Below are 16,597 nucleotides of genomic sequence, written 5' to 3' on the forward strand. Positions count from 1 at the left end.
TTACTTAATATTGAATATTTACTCATTCATACAGATCATAGGGTTAGTGCTATGGATCTTGGACTTCCAGCCTTCAGAACTGTGAGAAAAAAAATCTCTGTTGTTTAAGTTCCCAGTCTAGGGTGTTTGTTCTGGGACCTGAACTAAGACAGTTAGCTTCACAGGTAGATGTGTTTGTATAAAAAAATTAACTGAAAAATCATTTGGCTTTTATCTGTTATGTTCATTTAATTTTAATTGGCTTAGTTCCATTACAAAAATCTAAATGACAATTCAAGTTATTTACAATTTCAGGAGATGCTTTATAAAAAGAGCAAATGATTTATATTAAGGAAAATTATATTAATTCATCTTAAAATAATATTAAATTGATTGTTTTAGCTGGAACATTTTATTTTTTCTTTATAAAAATATGTATATTTATAAAAATAAATATTTATTTATTTATATTTATTTTTCAATTACAATTGACTTTCAACATTATATTAATTTCAGGTGTACAGCATAGTGGTTAGACATTTGTATAATTTATGAAGTGATCCCCCAGTTAGTTTAGTACCCCCAACACCATAGATACTTATTACAATATTACTGACTATATTCCCTTTGTTGTACTTTATATCCCCATGACTATTTTGTAACTGCCAATTTCTATTTCTTAATTCCTTCACCTTTTTCACCCAGCCCCCCAAACCCCTCCCACCTGGCAACCTATGAGTTTGTTTCTGTTTTGTTGGTTTGTTTTGTTTTTCAGATTCCATATATAAGTGGAATCATATGGTATTTGTCTTTCTCTGACTTACTTCATTTAGCATCATGAAATAATGCAGCTCCATCCATCGTGTGGCAAATGGTAAGATTTTGTTCTTTTTAATGGCAGAGTAATATTACATTGTATATATGTACCACATCTTCTTTATCCAATCATCTATCAATGGACACTTAGGTTGCTTCCATATCCTGGCTATTGCAAATAATGCAATGAACATAGGGATGTTGCATACCTTTTAAAAAAAATCTACTCAAAAACCCAATAATGTCATATTAAGATTTTCCAAGTCTTAGAAAATTCTGCTTGAAGACATATTCAACTAGATTATTTCTTTAATAAACACCTTACACAGAGCCCCAGATCATGTGACACTATTGTCTTAGCTCTTAAACCTCTTGGCTATACTGCCTGGGACTCACAGGAGGTCTCAGGGTTCCAAAGAGCTCAGTTCTACAATAGCATCTATTAATATCTGTAACAACAACAAAAAAAGGACAGGCAAACTCTTGAAGGCACATTAGATTCACTCAAGGCACTTTTTAAAAATATCTCTCCTGGGCATCATTGAGAGAACTTCTATTCAGTTCATCTGGGGTGGGGCCCTGGCATCACTATTTTTAATCTGTTGGAGAGGAATGTTATTGCAAATCAGTGATTTTCAAAACAGTCCCTCATTATCCTTACAGGTAATGTGTGTGGCAGGTGTATTGCCTCTCAGGTTCCGATGAAGTCCTTGTTCTCCCCAACGTAAACACAGACTACCCCATCTTTCCAGAAAAAAACATTTAACGAAGAGAGAATGGAAATTGAACTCGAGTATTGGTGGAGGGAGCACTAGATTTACAAATAAAGGCTCTGCTTTCCTTCATGTAATTTCCAGTTTTAAATTTAGCTCTGATTTAATCAAATCGCACTCTGTGTGTGTGTGTGTGTGTGTGTGTGTGTGTGTGTGTGTGTGTGTATGCTTCTCAGAAATTTTTCTGGACTACATACTTGATGGCATTTAAAACTTTTATACACATACATTCTTTTTTTTAAAAAAAAAATCCCATGCAACTGCAGAGCAGGCAGTGCAGCCAAGGGGAGCCTGGGGTGGCTGGCAGCGCGGCCTGGGGGAACTCCGGCTGCAGAAACCCGTAAGAGCCGGTGTGGGACTCCGGGAGCCCCGAGTTGGCAGCGCACCCAGGGACTCCAGGTGAGCCAGTGGTCCGTCCGCGCTGCCCAGCGCGTGAACCCTGCCGAACTTTTAACATCTCCAAACTTGCCCCAACTGGAGACACCCAAACGCACGGGTGCCCCTCATTGGAGCGCCCCGGACCCCTCCAGCGGCCGGAGCCCTGATCGAGGTGAGAACACACTTCCAACCCAACAATGATTAAGGCTGCCGCCCACACGCACAGCCCGGCGCGTCCCTGGAACCCCGCACTGCGCGACAGCGGGAGAGCCCAGGTGCGAAAGAGGCAGAGGCCCCGGGGCTGCGACTCCGCCCCGCCTAAGAGGGACCTCGCGGTGCCTGAGTGGGCCGGCGGATGTCAGTCAGGCTGTGGGGGCGGGGCCTCGGTGCACCCGCCCCCTGGCCCGGCTATAATCTCTGTCCCAGCGCTGAGACTGCGGGTGGATGGAGGTGCGCGCCTGTGCAGGGGTGAGGGTGAGGGCGCGTGTGGCCGAGTGCAGCTGCTGCAGCTGCCGGGCGGCGGCTGGCAGCGGAGACTAGGAGAGGAAAGAGAGGGGCGGGCGGCGGGATGGAGGGCACCCGAGGTTGCCCGTGTTCCGATTGCACTAACTCCCTAAGGTGTTGCTTCCAACTTTTACCTCTTTAGGAAGCAGGGAGCGATAGTGTCAGGAGCTAGTAACGTCCACACCAGCGCCCCCGCGACCCCCCTCCTTGTCTGTTCTCAGCTTTATTATCATTTTTATTCATCCCTAGAACATGGACTTCGCCTGCCTCTGGCTAGGGCTGCTCCTGCCTGTGGTAACTACGCTGGATTTCAGCTACCACCACCAGGAAGAGATGGAAGAGTTTTTGAAGAATGTTGCCCAAAACTACAGTTCTATCACTCACTTACACAGTATTGGGAAATCTGTGAAAGGTAGGGTCCGTCTCGTGCAGTTTTCCAAACCCCGCGTCCTCGCTTTCATTCATTAAATATGCCTTAGCTTCGTGCCCACTCTGCGTGAAGCTACTCGGACAGACTCCAAGCGGGTACTCCAGTGCCTTGCTTGTGGGTTGTTTTCTGATTTTGTATGTCGTGCTGTTTTATTTTGTCAGGGGAGTAGTAGTAGGAAGACCTGAGGTTTACTAAACATCATCGCAGTCATTCGGTGTCATTGAGTCCTATGAGTTAATGGCGTTCTGTCTTTTTGGATCTTGCAGACATTGGTTGCCTGGGATGTGTATTTTAGTTCCTTTTCTAAATAAACTTCTGCCAAGGAAGTCCGTTTATCCATCTCAGGTTTCCCTTTTTGTTGACTTCTTTAAATATGATTTGGACTGTTAGTATCATTTCTTCAAGCCTCTTTTAAACTAAAATAGTGCAGCTCTGTTGGTGAGATTTCTGTCATGTATAATTAGCCCTATGGCTTAAAGTAACATAAAACCATCATTTTTCAGGTTTCTTTTAAATAGTACAGTTCTGTTGGTAAGATTTGAGTCATGTATAATTAGCCTAAATGCTTAACGTTATGCAAAAAAAGTGGCTCTGATACTGTTAAAGGCTGTTTTTTTTTTAAATTATCCATTTGAATAAGACAAGTGCTGAATAATAAATATACATTAACAGTGATTGGCCCTGCTTCTAGCATTTTGATTTTTATTGTTTAATTGCTTTATTGTTTTAATTTAGAAACTATACATTAAGCATAAACATAACTATATATTGCATTAAGTAGTTCTCACTTTTATAGATGGAGAACTTGAATCATAGAGAAATTAAGTATTTTACCCAAGATCACCCAGATTGTGAATTTTATAATCAAGACCACTACTTCAAGGCTTAGACATTTGGGGTCAATGCAAATAATTTTATCAGATATTATTTCTGTCTTTTATTATATTGCTACCCCCAAAGAGATTACCAGAAAATTTAATGCTTAAATCAAAAGTTTTGTCAAGCTTATGCAATTTTGATCTCAATGCTTTGTAAGTGTGTTCACACCCTACCTGGATTTTAGCTCAGCTTTTCAGCCAATTGGGAGTCTCTTAATTACCATATTCTTATTCTTTCCCCAAAAAAATTAAGGTCACGGTTTTTAAAGAAGTATTACATAAGTTTACTTATGTGCAATGCAAAATAAAAATCCTGGGCTTCTGTGTATAATGGTACCTTTGTTTTTAAACAACGTTGCCAAAGAGTTGTGCCCAAATTACTCTATGTTGCTCTATAATTCAAAATTATAGAGGTTTGATGTATGAGAAATCCTATCTTGAATCAGCATGTGTATTCAACCTTTTCAAGTCATTTCCCCCTAAGTCTAGAGAAATTTAAAAACATCTACGAATACTAATTATATTAATAAAGGAAATATTGAACACAGCCAGCTTGAGTTATTCAGTCATCATTTAAACCACAACATGATGAGGATGTTGTTAATTTTATGTAGTAAATGATTTGGGAAGCTTTTATTTATTTCAAGCACAAAGTGTTTGGCTTGTGAAAGAAAGCTGGGGACTTTCTTAATGTGAACCAGCTATTTTGATCTATCCTGCATGATATCAGACCACAGAATAGTAAAAGCCAGCAGGCTTATTTTTTTTACCTTGTACGCACTCCTGTAGTTAGTTGAAGGACTAAGAAGTTATAATGTAAAAATAAAATCTGACCCGTAGTGGTCAAATGTTTGCGCCGAGTATGTTCTGAATAATTACTCAGATTAATAAAAATCCCAAATCTGCTATTCGGTTCCAAGTGGTAGGTTAAACTGCACATTAGCATGAACACTGAAAGACAGTGCTCCTTTGTCGGCACTCTTTTCACTAGATACGTAGGCAATTTTCCCTAGCTGACCTGCCCTCTGGGGTGAGGTAAGTTTGCTTAGCAAACAGGATTTATTATATGTGCTATTTTCTTTCCTTTTTTTTTTTTTTTTTTTTTGTTATGAATGTGGGCAGCCTACCCAGAAGGGAAGAAAGTAATATTCCTACCTCATCAAATGCATTTTTAATTTTTTGTCAGTGTATATCACATTTCCATTGTGATCATGGATTCTATTCCTTTTTTCCCCATTCACGTTATTTCATTACATATTTCCATGAACTGGCAAAGTCTGCAGATGTGCATTGGTTGCCATATAGTATTTTTATTCTCTTGATTATCTGAGTTTTCTTAGTCATTCACCTCTTTGGGACTAATCTGTATAGTTTCTGATCTTTGTTATAAAGAGTGATGCTATAAAACCATTGATACATGTCATGATAGTCACCTTCTATTACATTTGGTGATTTCTTTTTCAGTTTTTTTTTTATTTTGAAGTGTTTGAAACCCACGTATACCCTTCACCTCGATTCAGCCATAGCAGACACCATATTTCAGTTGAGTCTTTTGGAGGGAATCCCACTACCTAATAACATAGTAAAGAAAATCTATGTGAAATAGAGAAGCAACTCAAAAAAAAAAAAAAAAGAACTGACAAATGAGTTGAAAAAAATCAGTAAAAGTACAATGTTCATTGGTTCATTAGTTCACTCCTCTATTCAGTTAAGGACGTGCATCCTTTTTTATTTTTTCCACTTCTAACCCCCTTTGTATAGCAAGATGCCTGGCACATATTCAGTCATCTATATCTGGTTAATGGATTAAATATTTGCTGAATGAAAGGTGTGTGAAGCAAGCAAAGATGTTCCTTGCAATCAGGTAGCCCCTTTAAAATATGAATGTATTTATTGTGCATTTCCCCAGCTTGGCTCTTCACACCCCCAAAAATTAGTTCTAGGACCATTTTAAATGGGATTGCCTACCATCCCTGTTTTAAGAATCTTGTCTTGCCTTCTGCTAAGTCTATTCTTTGTCTGAATAAGGAAGATTGCAAAGGGCAATAGGTAGATAATAAAAATCTCTATTATCCAGTGTTGTCCATGTATGGGGTGTTTTAACACATGATTTCAATCTCCACAACTCAAAATAGGAATTATCCTCATTTATCGCACAAGTCAAATGAGGCACAGAGAAGTTAATTAACTTGCTGAAGACCACACAGCTGATAGGGTTAGAGGGAGAATTCAAATTGAGATTCACCTATTTCCCAAGCACATCTCTTTTTTTCTGTAAAGAAGCATCTCGACACAGAGGTAGATGGTTATATGGTGATTAAGGTTGTTGGTGGAGGGTTTCAGAGTCATGCTTTAGGCTTATTTGATCTGAAAGTATAGCTTCTGCCAAGGATCTATAGCTGTGTTGTCCATTAAAGTACCCATTAGCCACTTGGCTTATGAGCAGTTAAGATGTGACTAGACCAAACTGAGATTTCCTAAAGTGACTGAAGACTTAATACAAAAAAGTAAAATATTCCACTAATGATATTTTTGTATTGACTACTTGTTGAAAAGGTAATACTTTAGACATATAGGTTAAACAAATACTTAAAAATTAATTTTACTTTTGTTAACGTAGGTATGGTTACTAGAACATTTTGAGGGCTATATGACACATTGTATTTTGAAGGCTGTGCTGATCTAGAGAGAAATTTGTTATTAGTAATATTTTTCTAAGTACAAAAAGAATTTAAGTTCATTTAGAAAATTTGGAAGATCCAGCAAAGCACCAAGAAGAAACTTAAAATCCCACAGGAAAGGAAACATTTAGTAGACTAGAACCACTATGAGTGCTGTTTTGTGCCTTTCCTGTCCTCCCACTGAGCCAAATAATTTTGTTTGTCCGTGCAAACAAGTTAGTTCTAAAACTTGATTTTTAATGCCTGCTTTGTGTCCTATCAATGGATGTACTATTGTTTATTTAACTCATACCCCACTGATGGACATTTAGTTTACTTCTAAACTTTTTCTACTATAAACAGTGCCATAGTGAAAATCTTTATCACTAAGACAGCAAAAGTTGTCAGAACACAGGCTTTGGAACCACAGTGCCCAAGTTCAAATTCTAGGTTCTCTACTTTGTCACGGTGTGACCCTGGGTTGTTGAATAATTTCTGGCATGTAGTAAGTGCTACATAAGAGCTGTTGTTAGGGATACATTTATTGGAAAATCCTGGTCATAAGCAGCTTTATGTATTTAATACATATAACCAAATTGTCTTTCACAAAGATTGTATGGATTTATAATCTCACAAGAAATGTATGCTAAGAAGAAAACAACTCTTCTAAATCTTATACTTGTCATAACTCAGTACTGGTATTAGTGGTTTGAAAGATTCCCATAGTATTTGTCAAAGGGTGCAATACAAAGTTTCAGTTATACAAGATGAATATGTCCTGAAGAACTGCTGTACCAGGTAGTACCCATAGATAATAATATTGTATTATGTACTTAGAAATTTGGTAAGAGGATAGATCTTACGTTGAGATGAGGACGATGATGATGAAAGATTACCGCAGTACCAACTTTTTGTTGTTGTGTTTAAAGTATAAGGGAGAATTTATTCCTCAGGTTGTTTTCTAAGAACTCTCACCTCCATATATTCATTCAACAGATAATTTATTTAATCCCTCTGCCAGGAATCTTTATACAATTTCAGATGCTCAAAAATCTCCCTAGAATTGGCTTAGATTCCTACCCCAACGATGCATGTACTGTGTTCACATACACAGATCTTTCATCATCTCCTGCCCTTGACTTGGGTAGGTTTTGGCTAGTGATTTGTCCTTGGAAAAAAACATTGTGTGTTAAATTTTGCCACAACATTGAGTTTTCCATCACATTCTGTTCATTTCTCAAGTGTGGTCTTAAGGCCAGTTTGCTCGTGATCCTGATAAAATGCTCTGTGTGATGTAAAAGAGGGGGACATATTGAGGATGAAATATCAATAAAACCACTAAAATCTACGAATTTCAGCTGTAATACACGTTTGTGATTTAAAGTTACATTGGTTTAGCAAGTCTTTCCCCTATTTTAACTTGAAATGCAAAGTCTTCTTCTGAAACATCTTGTGGATGTCAGCCTTGTTTTATAACCATTTGGGGATTTTTTATGGCATCGCCTTTTTTTTTCTTATAAGGAAATGATTTAGATGACCCCCATGTCTGTAGAATATTTTAAGAGAAAATTGAGACAGAATATTTTAAAAGTAGCACAGAGTTTTACTCTGCTTCTTTTATCTAGTAATCATTTTTATTCCAAATCTCAAATATATCTAAACAAAAATCCTCTAGGGGAAAGTGGCATTTGAAATTTTAGAAAAATAATGACAGCCTATGTCAACTGAATTTTACTATTTGCCTGGCACTTTACATACACGTATATGTTTCACTTACTCATTCTAACAATGGTATGAAATACCTTTATTATTCCCCAATTTACACGTGAAGAATTGAGATTAAGTGAATTGTCTGTCCACAGTTTGTTAAAGACAGAGGGGTGATGGAACCAAAGTCTGTCTTGTGCCAAATAGTGAATAAACCTTAAGTTTCTTTGGTAGAGATTTATAGATAAAAGTTTCTCCAGGTACCTTTTTCTCTGTTCTTGACCCTAACCCCTGTGATTCTGAAAAAGTTGACAAGCATCTTCTATCATCCAAGAAAGGGCCTTGTGCTGAGTGATCTGTGGAATTCCTTGATCTGTTTTCAGTATTCACACAGTTCCATTCAAAGCAATTTGAATTCCATTTTTTGGTGTAGACTTAAAATTTTCTTTTCTATATGCCAAAACTCTTTGATTATGCGACAGAAGGCTGAGATTCTGGTTTGCACACTTACTGGACACCTATTCACCAAACTGCCATCTCTTGAATTGAGAACAGTGGTAGCCCCCCCTAGAGGGAATTTTGGAAATTGAGTGAGGTGGAGGCCATAACTTAAGAAATCTTTGTGGGGGAGGTGGGGGACGCTCCTGGTGCATTCTCCTGATATCAACGCACAGAATAGTTATGCAGAGTGAAAAATTGTCCCCCACATTTTCTAATGCCATACATAGGTTAAAGACCAGCTTAAAATTATCTGAGTCTAAAACCAAACTGTTTTTTGTGCAAACACAAAATACTTTTCCCCATGATTTTAATATATAGTTAACTTTCCAGGAACGTAACTGTAGGTAAATTGAGGAAATTTTTGATTTCGGCTTTCTCTGAATTTGCTTGAGAGATATTTCACATTCATAAAGTCCTAACACCAGTGACCACACAGCTGAATTACTCTCAACTATAGTTTTCTGTATCCACAGTTTCTGCATTCAATCAACCATCAACCACAGATTGAAAATATTTGATATGTCGTTTGTAGTTAGGCCCGATATGGTTGCATTTGCACTGAACACGTACAGACTGTTTTTCTTGTCATTGTTTCCTAGACAATATAGTATAATAACTGCTTACATAGCATTTACATTGTATTAAGTATTATACTCATCAGTAATCTAGAGATGATTTAAAGTACTCAGGAGAATGTGTGCAGGTTATATGCAAATACTACACCACTTTATATAAGGAACTTGAGCATTGGCAGATTTGGGTATCCACAGGGGTCCTGGAACCAATCACCCGCAGATAGAGAGGGACGACTATATAAATGTAAGCATCTGAGTTTTTCATTACGTCTTCTAGTGAATCGTGCCCAAGTTTTTACATACTGATACCATGTTTTAAGTTGCTTTCCTTTTATTTCTCCTCTATATACAGTTTGAACACTGAGCTGATCTTTTTGGAATTATGTTGTATTTTCTATGAATTTAATGCCAGTAAAGGAGGAGTTGCAAAATATGGGACATAAAAAAAAGAGTCGTAGACTGATAGGGTTAGGAACTGTTAGTCTAAAATTACAGACATAGAGAGCTGATAAGGACCCACTTCAAATTTATGTAGCAGCATCACTAAGGTGGTTGGTTTCTGTTCCTGATCAGTGAACATGTATGTGTGTCTGGAGATAACACTGTGCTGACAGCAGTATCTGGAGTTGAGAGACAATTGCCATTAGCTCTGTTTTTCTTCCTTCAGCTTGTATATTTAGAATGTACCTCTTTGTCTAAGGGTACAAAGTAACAAAGTATTAAAATTCTTAGTATTATCTCAAATACCAACATGCATTTGGGTTAGGGGAAGGGAGTTCAATCAAATCTTCCTATGCAGTGATTTAAAACAATTGGTATCCTTTCTGACTCCTTAGCAATTCAATGTAGTATAGTAATTTTTTTTTAAAGATTTTATTGGAGAACAGGACTTTATTGGGGAACAGTGTGTACTTCCAGGACTTTTTCCAAGTCAAGTTGTTGTCCTTTCAATCTTAGTTGTGGAGGCTGCAGCTCAGCTCCAGCTCAAGGTGCCATGTTCAATCTTAGTTGCAGGGGGCGCAGCCCACTATCCTTTGTGGGAGTCGAGGAATCGAACTGGCAACCTTGTGGTTGAGAGCCCACTGGCCCATGTGGAAATCGAACCAGCAGCCTTTGGAGTTAGGAGCACGGAGCTCCAACCGCCTGAGCCACTGGCCGGCCCCTAGTATAGTAATTTGCTGAGAGGTTAGTAAGTCCTAATTTGAGTTTGTGTTAAAACAGACATGAGTTGTACATTAAAAATGTTTCTCATCTCTGTATGTCAGATGTTTAAATTAAAGTACAAATTTTCTGGTCTCTGACCTTTCCCAGAGAGCATAACTTCGTCAAGCTCAACTGGGGGGCTTAGTCTTCACTGACTCAGGAAAAGGGCCGCCAACTTCAAACAAGTGCCTTCAAACTGGCTCCACAGACTTATCATGAATTTACTCAGAGCTGAAGATAACGTGGGGTGTAAAGGGATTAACAGTAGTGCTTACGTATTTGGAGGGTTTACCCTATCACAGAGTTCAGTAGAAGAAACCAGCTTGGTAACTCTTCTATTTGTTTAAACAAAGAGCTTTCAATTAGTTGCTTTCCCAGCTTTTTCCTTTTTCTGATCGGAAGCTCTCTGAACAAACTAGAACCACACTTACAGAGCATCACTGAAGTCACACGAACAGGTACCCAAATGCATAATTCAGACTCCTTCCTGACAAAGTGCGCAGGTATACTGCAAAGACAGCAGGTGAAATTGAGCGTAGCGTCACATTTTTAGAGCAGTTATGGATGGTACAGACCATGTGATCATTTATTCAGTTAATTGAGGCTTAGTTCAAAATGGTACTTCCTCCGGGAAGCCTTTTTCTAATTCCCTGGGCAGAACTGGAATCTCCTTGGGCTTCTCCTCCTGAGCATCTTCCAGTGGCTCCAGCTACATTGCATCCGGAGAGCAGGGACTAGGCCTTGTTCATCTTTGTATCCTAGGCCCGAATATGTGCTTCTTCTATGTGACAGGCACTCAAAGGGTCAAAGCTGAAGAGTTTTCCATGCATAGTAAACGAAACATGAATGGAAATATACGGTTATACAGTTTAGTGTAGAGTATGTAGTGTGTTATTATGTTGTATAAGTATAGGACGTCTTTTTATATATACTTTTATATAGTTACCTATGCTATATGTCACTTTATGTTGTATAACTTTACATATTTACACATACTGTATGTAATAAGTACTTCAGTCTCTCAAGAAAATGAAATTATTTGTTTGCAATGTAATCTTTTTTTGCTAAAATGATTTTATGGAAAGTAATATAACTTGGAAAGGTAGAATTGGAGGACCTCATGCCACGGTGCCAGAGAAGTCCCTGACAGCGGGGAAGTTAGTGTCTTTCAGGCAGTAAAGCACATAATTGAATTATTCACTGACAAGCCTCAAGTGGTTCTGTTCCTGCCCCCCCTTCCGCACTTCCCCACCCCCAACGCTAACCAAACGTACTAAGAGAACAGAGGGTGTATATAGAATATACACCCACACCTCCATTAAGAAAAGTAAGTAAATATCCTTGGTTTTATTTGAACAGCACAAGAATAATTCAAGTGTCTATTAAGAGAATGTAAAAAGAAAGAGAAACAGATAAAGCCTCCCCTCAAAGAAGTTAAGCACCGATTTGAAACTCACCAATTTTAAGTGTCTTTTTTTGTCCCCTCCATACTCAGGAATGTTGTACAGATTTAATATGAAGGCATTTGGCATGTTTAATTATTCTTGCTGTGAGTGGTTCAGAAAGGCACAGGTTTTGGAAATACACCAATATGCTGTCTGACAATTAAGGTTGCGAACTCATCCTAGAAAAAGTGCTACACACCTCATTGCTGAATATCACTACGGTCACCTTCCAAGTACTCCCCTTGGGAAGCTATGCACTGATGCCAGCGCCTAGTCCACCCTTCAAAGCAAATTTTGGAACTCTTTTTCTGGAACGGCCAGCAGAGCTGTCGTTGTATTACCCTTGATGTCCTGAGTGTCATCAAAATGTCTTCCTTTCAATATTTCCTTTATTTTCGGGTAAAGAAAGAAGTCATTGGGGGCCAGATCAGGTAAGTAGGGAGCGTGTTCCAATACAGTTATTTGTTTACTGGCTAAAAACTCCCTCACAGACAGTGCTGTGTGAGCTGGTGCATTGTTGTGATGCAAGAGCCATGAATTGGCGAAAAGTTCAGGTCGTCTAACTTTTTCATGCAGCCTTTTCAGCACTTCCAAATAGTAAGCTTGGTTAAGTGTTTGTCCAGTTGGTACAAATTCATAATGAATAATCCCTCTGATATCAAAAAAGCTTAGCAACATCGTTGTAACAAGTTCACGAACTTAATTGTCAGGCATTGTAGACTGTTGACAGTATCTTAACTTTAATTTTTAGTTCCTATTAAATATTCATTCCCTTGCCCATTGTTGGTAAGTCAGTTGAGTTCAAGCATTAAAATTATTTTAACCTGATTCACTCTTGTGAAAGGGTAGACACCTGGGGACATGTGGGAAGCACAGATCATTTTAAGGAGTTTTTACATTTTTAAGTAGAAAGATTTATTTACATCTTAATAATAATACCAGGGTCACATGGAGTTAAATGTCAGGTAAAGGTTGCTCAGTTGGGGAACACATTTTATTTATTTTTTCCATTACTCTTAGGGACTCAGATGAATAATCTTACTGTACTATAAATAACCTATAGATAAGCCTAGCTGGTTTAACATTTCTTACTGCTAAGTTTCTATTGATGAATAAACAAAGATAAACTGGGAAATACCACATTCTGGCCTTTCTGAGTTTTAAGAACATAGACTTCTAAAGGTAACTACAAAGTGTGTTTTCAGACTCTATAGCATACACTGGTTCACAGTGTAGAAGCTGGTGAGAGTGCAAAGGGCAGGAGGTGGAAAGGGTTCTGCTGTGTTCTAAGGACAGAAACGAGACCAGTGGGCTGAAGTACAGTGAGCAGAGAAGAGTGGCCCTGGATGAAGTTGGGGAGGGGTACAGGGGACAGTTCACAGAGTGCCTGACAAGCCAGATCGAACATGGAGGCTTCGAATTCTGTTCTGAGAATAGAATCGAAGGGGTTTCAGCAGGTTGATGTAATCTGATGTGGATTTGAAAAAAGATAACTTTGGCTGCTGAATAGAGAATTACTTGGAAAGGGGCAAGAATAGAAGCAGAGAAAATAATCCAATTATAATAATCCAGCAAATGTTGATGATGATGAGTTGGATTAGAAATGGAGAGAAGTGGAGGGATTAGAGATTTGTTTTGGAAATAAAACCAACAATACTTGCTAATGGATTGTAAGAGAGGTGGGCAGAGATGAGGAAAAAAAAAATCCAGGAAGACCTTTTAGGTTTTATGCTTGGGCAACTGAGTTTGGGAGGTATTATTTACTAAGATGGGAAAAACTAGAAGAGGACACATTTGGGGTGAAACCAAGAGTTCTGATAATAAACCAGTTCTTTTAGAAGTTTGAAGTCCTTAGTAGCTATCCAGTGAAGATGTCCGGTAGACAGTTGGGTTTGTATGTGGAGTTTAGGGGAGAGGTTTGGCTGTAGAAATAAGCTTGAGAGTCATCGAGATGTAGATAGTATTGAAACCCATGTGACTAATAAAATAAAATAATTTAACAAGAGAGTGGAGATAAAAGAAGCCCAGAATAAAGTTATAGGACACTATACCGTTTAGAATCTGGTAGAGACAGAAACCAACAAAGGAGACAGGAAGAGAATCAGTTGTTCAAGAAGGAGGCTCTTTTAAGGGCCTGTGACCACACCCACTAGTGAATTGCTGGAAGGAGTCATGACTCAACGTAAAGTCATACAGCTAAGCGTTATTAAGCAAAGGATACAGCGCAGGAACAGTAAGATAATGATGTATGTATACAGAGATGCATCAGCTTTCTTGTTCTCCTTCGGTGAGGACCCTACAGGTGCATGTTCCTCTCAAGCTGTGAACAGTACTGCCACCCAGGGAAGCCCACTCACGTCTTGGCAGTCCAGAGTTCTTCAAGGGAGCTGTGCGACCAGCCAGGGCACAGATCCACCCTGGGGACCAGGTGTACATCATGAATCTTCATGTTTACTTTAAACAGTGCTCTCGGCTTGGTACACCTTGACCCACTGACTTGAGGGTACAAAATAACATCATTAATTAGTGAACATTTCAGGAGTTTCCTGCTCAGTTTGGTTAAGGGTCATTACTGTGACTGCACGTGTTCCCTGAGATAAGAAGTAAGTAGAACAGACAGGCCGTGTTAACTCTTCCCTCACTGAGGTCATGGTTACAGAATGCTGCTGTGAGTGAAAACTGAGGACCATAAAGTTAAGGGAAATGTCTCAAAGGATAGTTAAATTCCATTTTTGTCTAAACAGATTCATTCCATTTCTTCAGCAAACATTTACTGAATGCCTAATAAGTTTGTGGCATGTGCTGGCATAGGAATATAGAGGTAAAAGACATGGTCCCTGCCCTGATGGAATTGACAGTCTGAGGGGTGAGCTGGAGGGAAGAGACATCTGGCAAATACAGATGTGATCAGCCCTGTGGGAGTATATGGAGGGGGACTTGTTGTGGCTGAGACCTGAGGAATAAATGGAAGTCAACCAGGTGAGAGGGCGAAAGCAAGGCAATACATAGCATATTCAAAGGCCTGGTGGTGAAGGAGCATGTTGACCTTGAGGAACAAAAGAGATTCAGTTTGGCTGGAGAGGGGCTTGTGAAGGGGAGAGAGGCAGCAAAGTGGGCAGATCCTGGGAGACCTTGTACCACTGTTAAAGACTTTGCTTCATCCAACGGGAGTTTGTACTCATCCTAGGGATTCATGCCTCATTGGAAAATGACAGTTTTGTTTTCTTGATGGGACATTTTCTGATAATTTTATAATTCATCTTGCATTACAATAAAGATTCCCTTTAAGAAATAAGTCGAATAGCTATTTATGGAATTTAAAAAAAAAAGTGAGAAAATACAAACCAGCGTAAGTAAACCAGAGCATCAACAGAATGTAACGTTAAATCTGTAAAACTAAGAACTATGAGGGTGAAGAGTTCTGATTTAAATATGATAATTGGATCAAATTGTTCACTTAAACCTTAAAGAAAATTTATTTTTACCAACAGAACTTACTAGAAATATTTCAATAGTGATTACACAGTGTCTTTTCTTTTTGCCCTCAGAGCACAAAACACACAAAAAGAAATGATATTTTAATCAGCTATGTTGGAGATAAATTCTGTGTATGCCAAATGTAAAGAAACTAATAAATATTATTTAAATCTAGAATTCAAAGAGAAATGCCAGAGTAGCTAGTAAGAGATACTTTATTTTTTTCCAGTTATATCGAGATATAATTGGTATTATATATGACACTGTGTAAGTTTAAAGTATATGATATGATGATTTGATGCATATTGTAAAGTGATCATAATGAGGTTAGTGGACACATCCTTCACCTCACATAATTACTATTGTGTTGTGGCGGTGGTGAGAACATTTAAGATCTCCTCTTTTAACTACTTTAAAGTATATAATACAGTATTGTTAACTATACTCACCATACTGCACGTTAGAGCCTCATGTGCAGATCTAACGTATTCATCTTATTATTGGAACTTCGTACCCTTTGACCAACATCTTCCCATTTTCCCCAGCCCCTAGCAGCCACCATTCTACTCTGTTGCTATGAGTTCAGCTTTTTTAGATTCCATATATAAATGAAATCATACAGTATTTGTCTTTATCTAACTTATTTCACATACCATAATGCCTTCAAGGTCCATCCATATTGCTGCAAGCGGCAGGATTTCTTTATTTTTTATGGCTGAATAATATATGTATACTATGTATATATTGTATACACACACGCGCGCACACACACACACACCGGGGGTGCCAAAAAATGTATACACATGACTTGTATTCATCTTTTGTTGTTGGTATATAGTGTTACAATTTTAATAGTTTTTTTCTTTAAATGTGTATACATTTGTTTGGCACCCTCTAACCAATATAAAGATATATATATAAAGATTCTTTCTTTTTTAAAGATTTTTTTTTAATTATTGGGGAAGGAGAACAGGACTTCACTGGGGAACAGTGTGTACTTCCAGGACTTTTTCCAAGTCAAGTTGTTGTCCTTTCAATCTTAGTTGTGGAAGCTGCAGCTCAGCTGCAGCTCAGCTCCAGCTCAAGGTGCCGTGTTCAATCTTAGTTGCAGGGAACACAGCCCACCATCCCTTGCGGGACTCGAGGAGTTGAACCGGCAACCTTGTGGTTGAGAGCCCACTGGCCCATGTGGGAATCGAACCGGCAGCCTTCGGCGTTAGGAGCACGGAGCTCCAACCACCTGAACCAACGAGCCAACCCCTATGTCTTTT

The 16,597-nt window shown here is 38.6% G+C and overlaps 1 protein-coding gene across 1 annotated transcript in view; it reads left to right on the forward strand.

Moving 5' to 3' along the window:
• The first annotated feature begins 2,380 nt into the window (after nt 1-2,380).
• Nucleotides 2,381-16,597, forward strand: part of CPM (carboxypeptidase M) — a 63,445-nt gene continuing 49,228 nt past the window's right edge. Inside the window, exons 1-2 of the mRNA XM_019748976.2 lie at nt 2,381-2,414; nt 2,700-2,862. Coding sequence (XP_019604535.1) covers nt 2,391-2,414; nt 2,700-2,862 — 187 coding nt within the window. The 5' untranslated portion in view covers nt 2,381-2,390. The remainder of the gene's footprint in view (nt 2,415-2,699; nt 2,863-16,597) is intronic.

The sequence above is a fragment of the Rhinolophus sinicus genome, linkage group LG02, assembly GCF_036562045.2.
Source record: "Rhinolophus sinicus isolate RSC01 linkage group LG02, ASM3656204v1, whole genome shotgun sequence".
NCBI classification, from domain to species: Eukaryota; Metazoa; Chordata; class Mammalia; order Chiroptera; family Rhinolophidae; genus Rhinolophus; species Rhinolophus sinicus.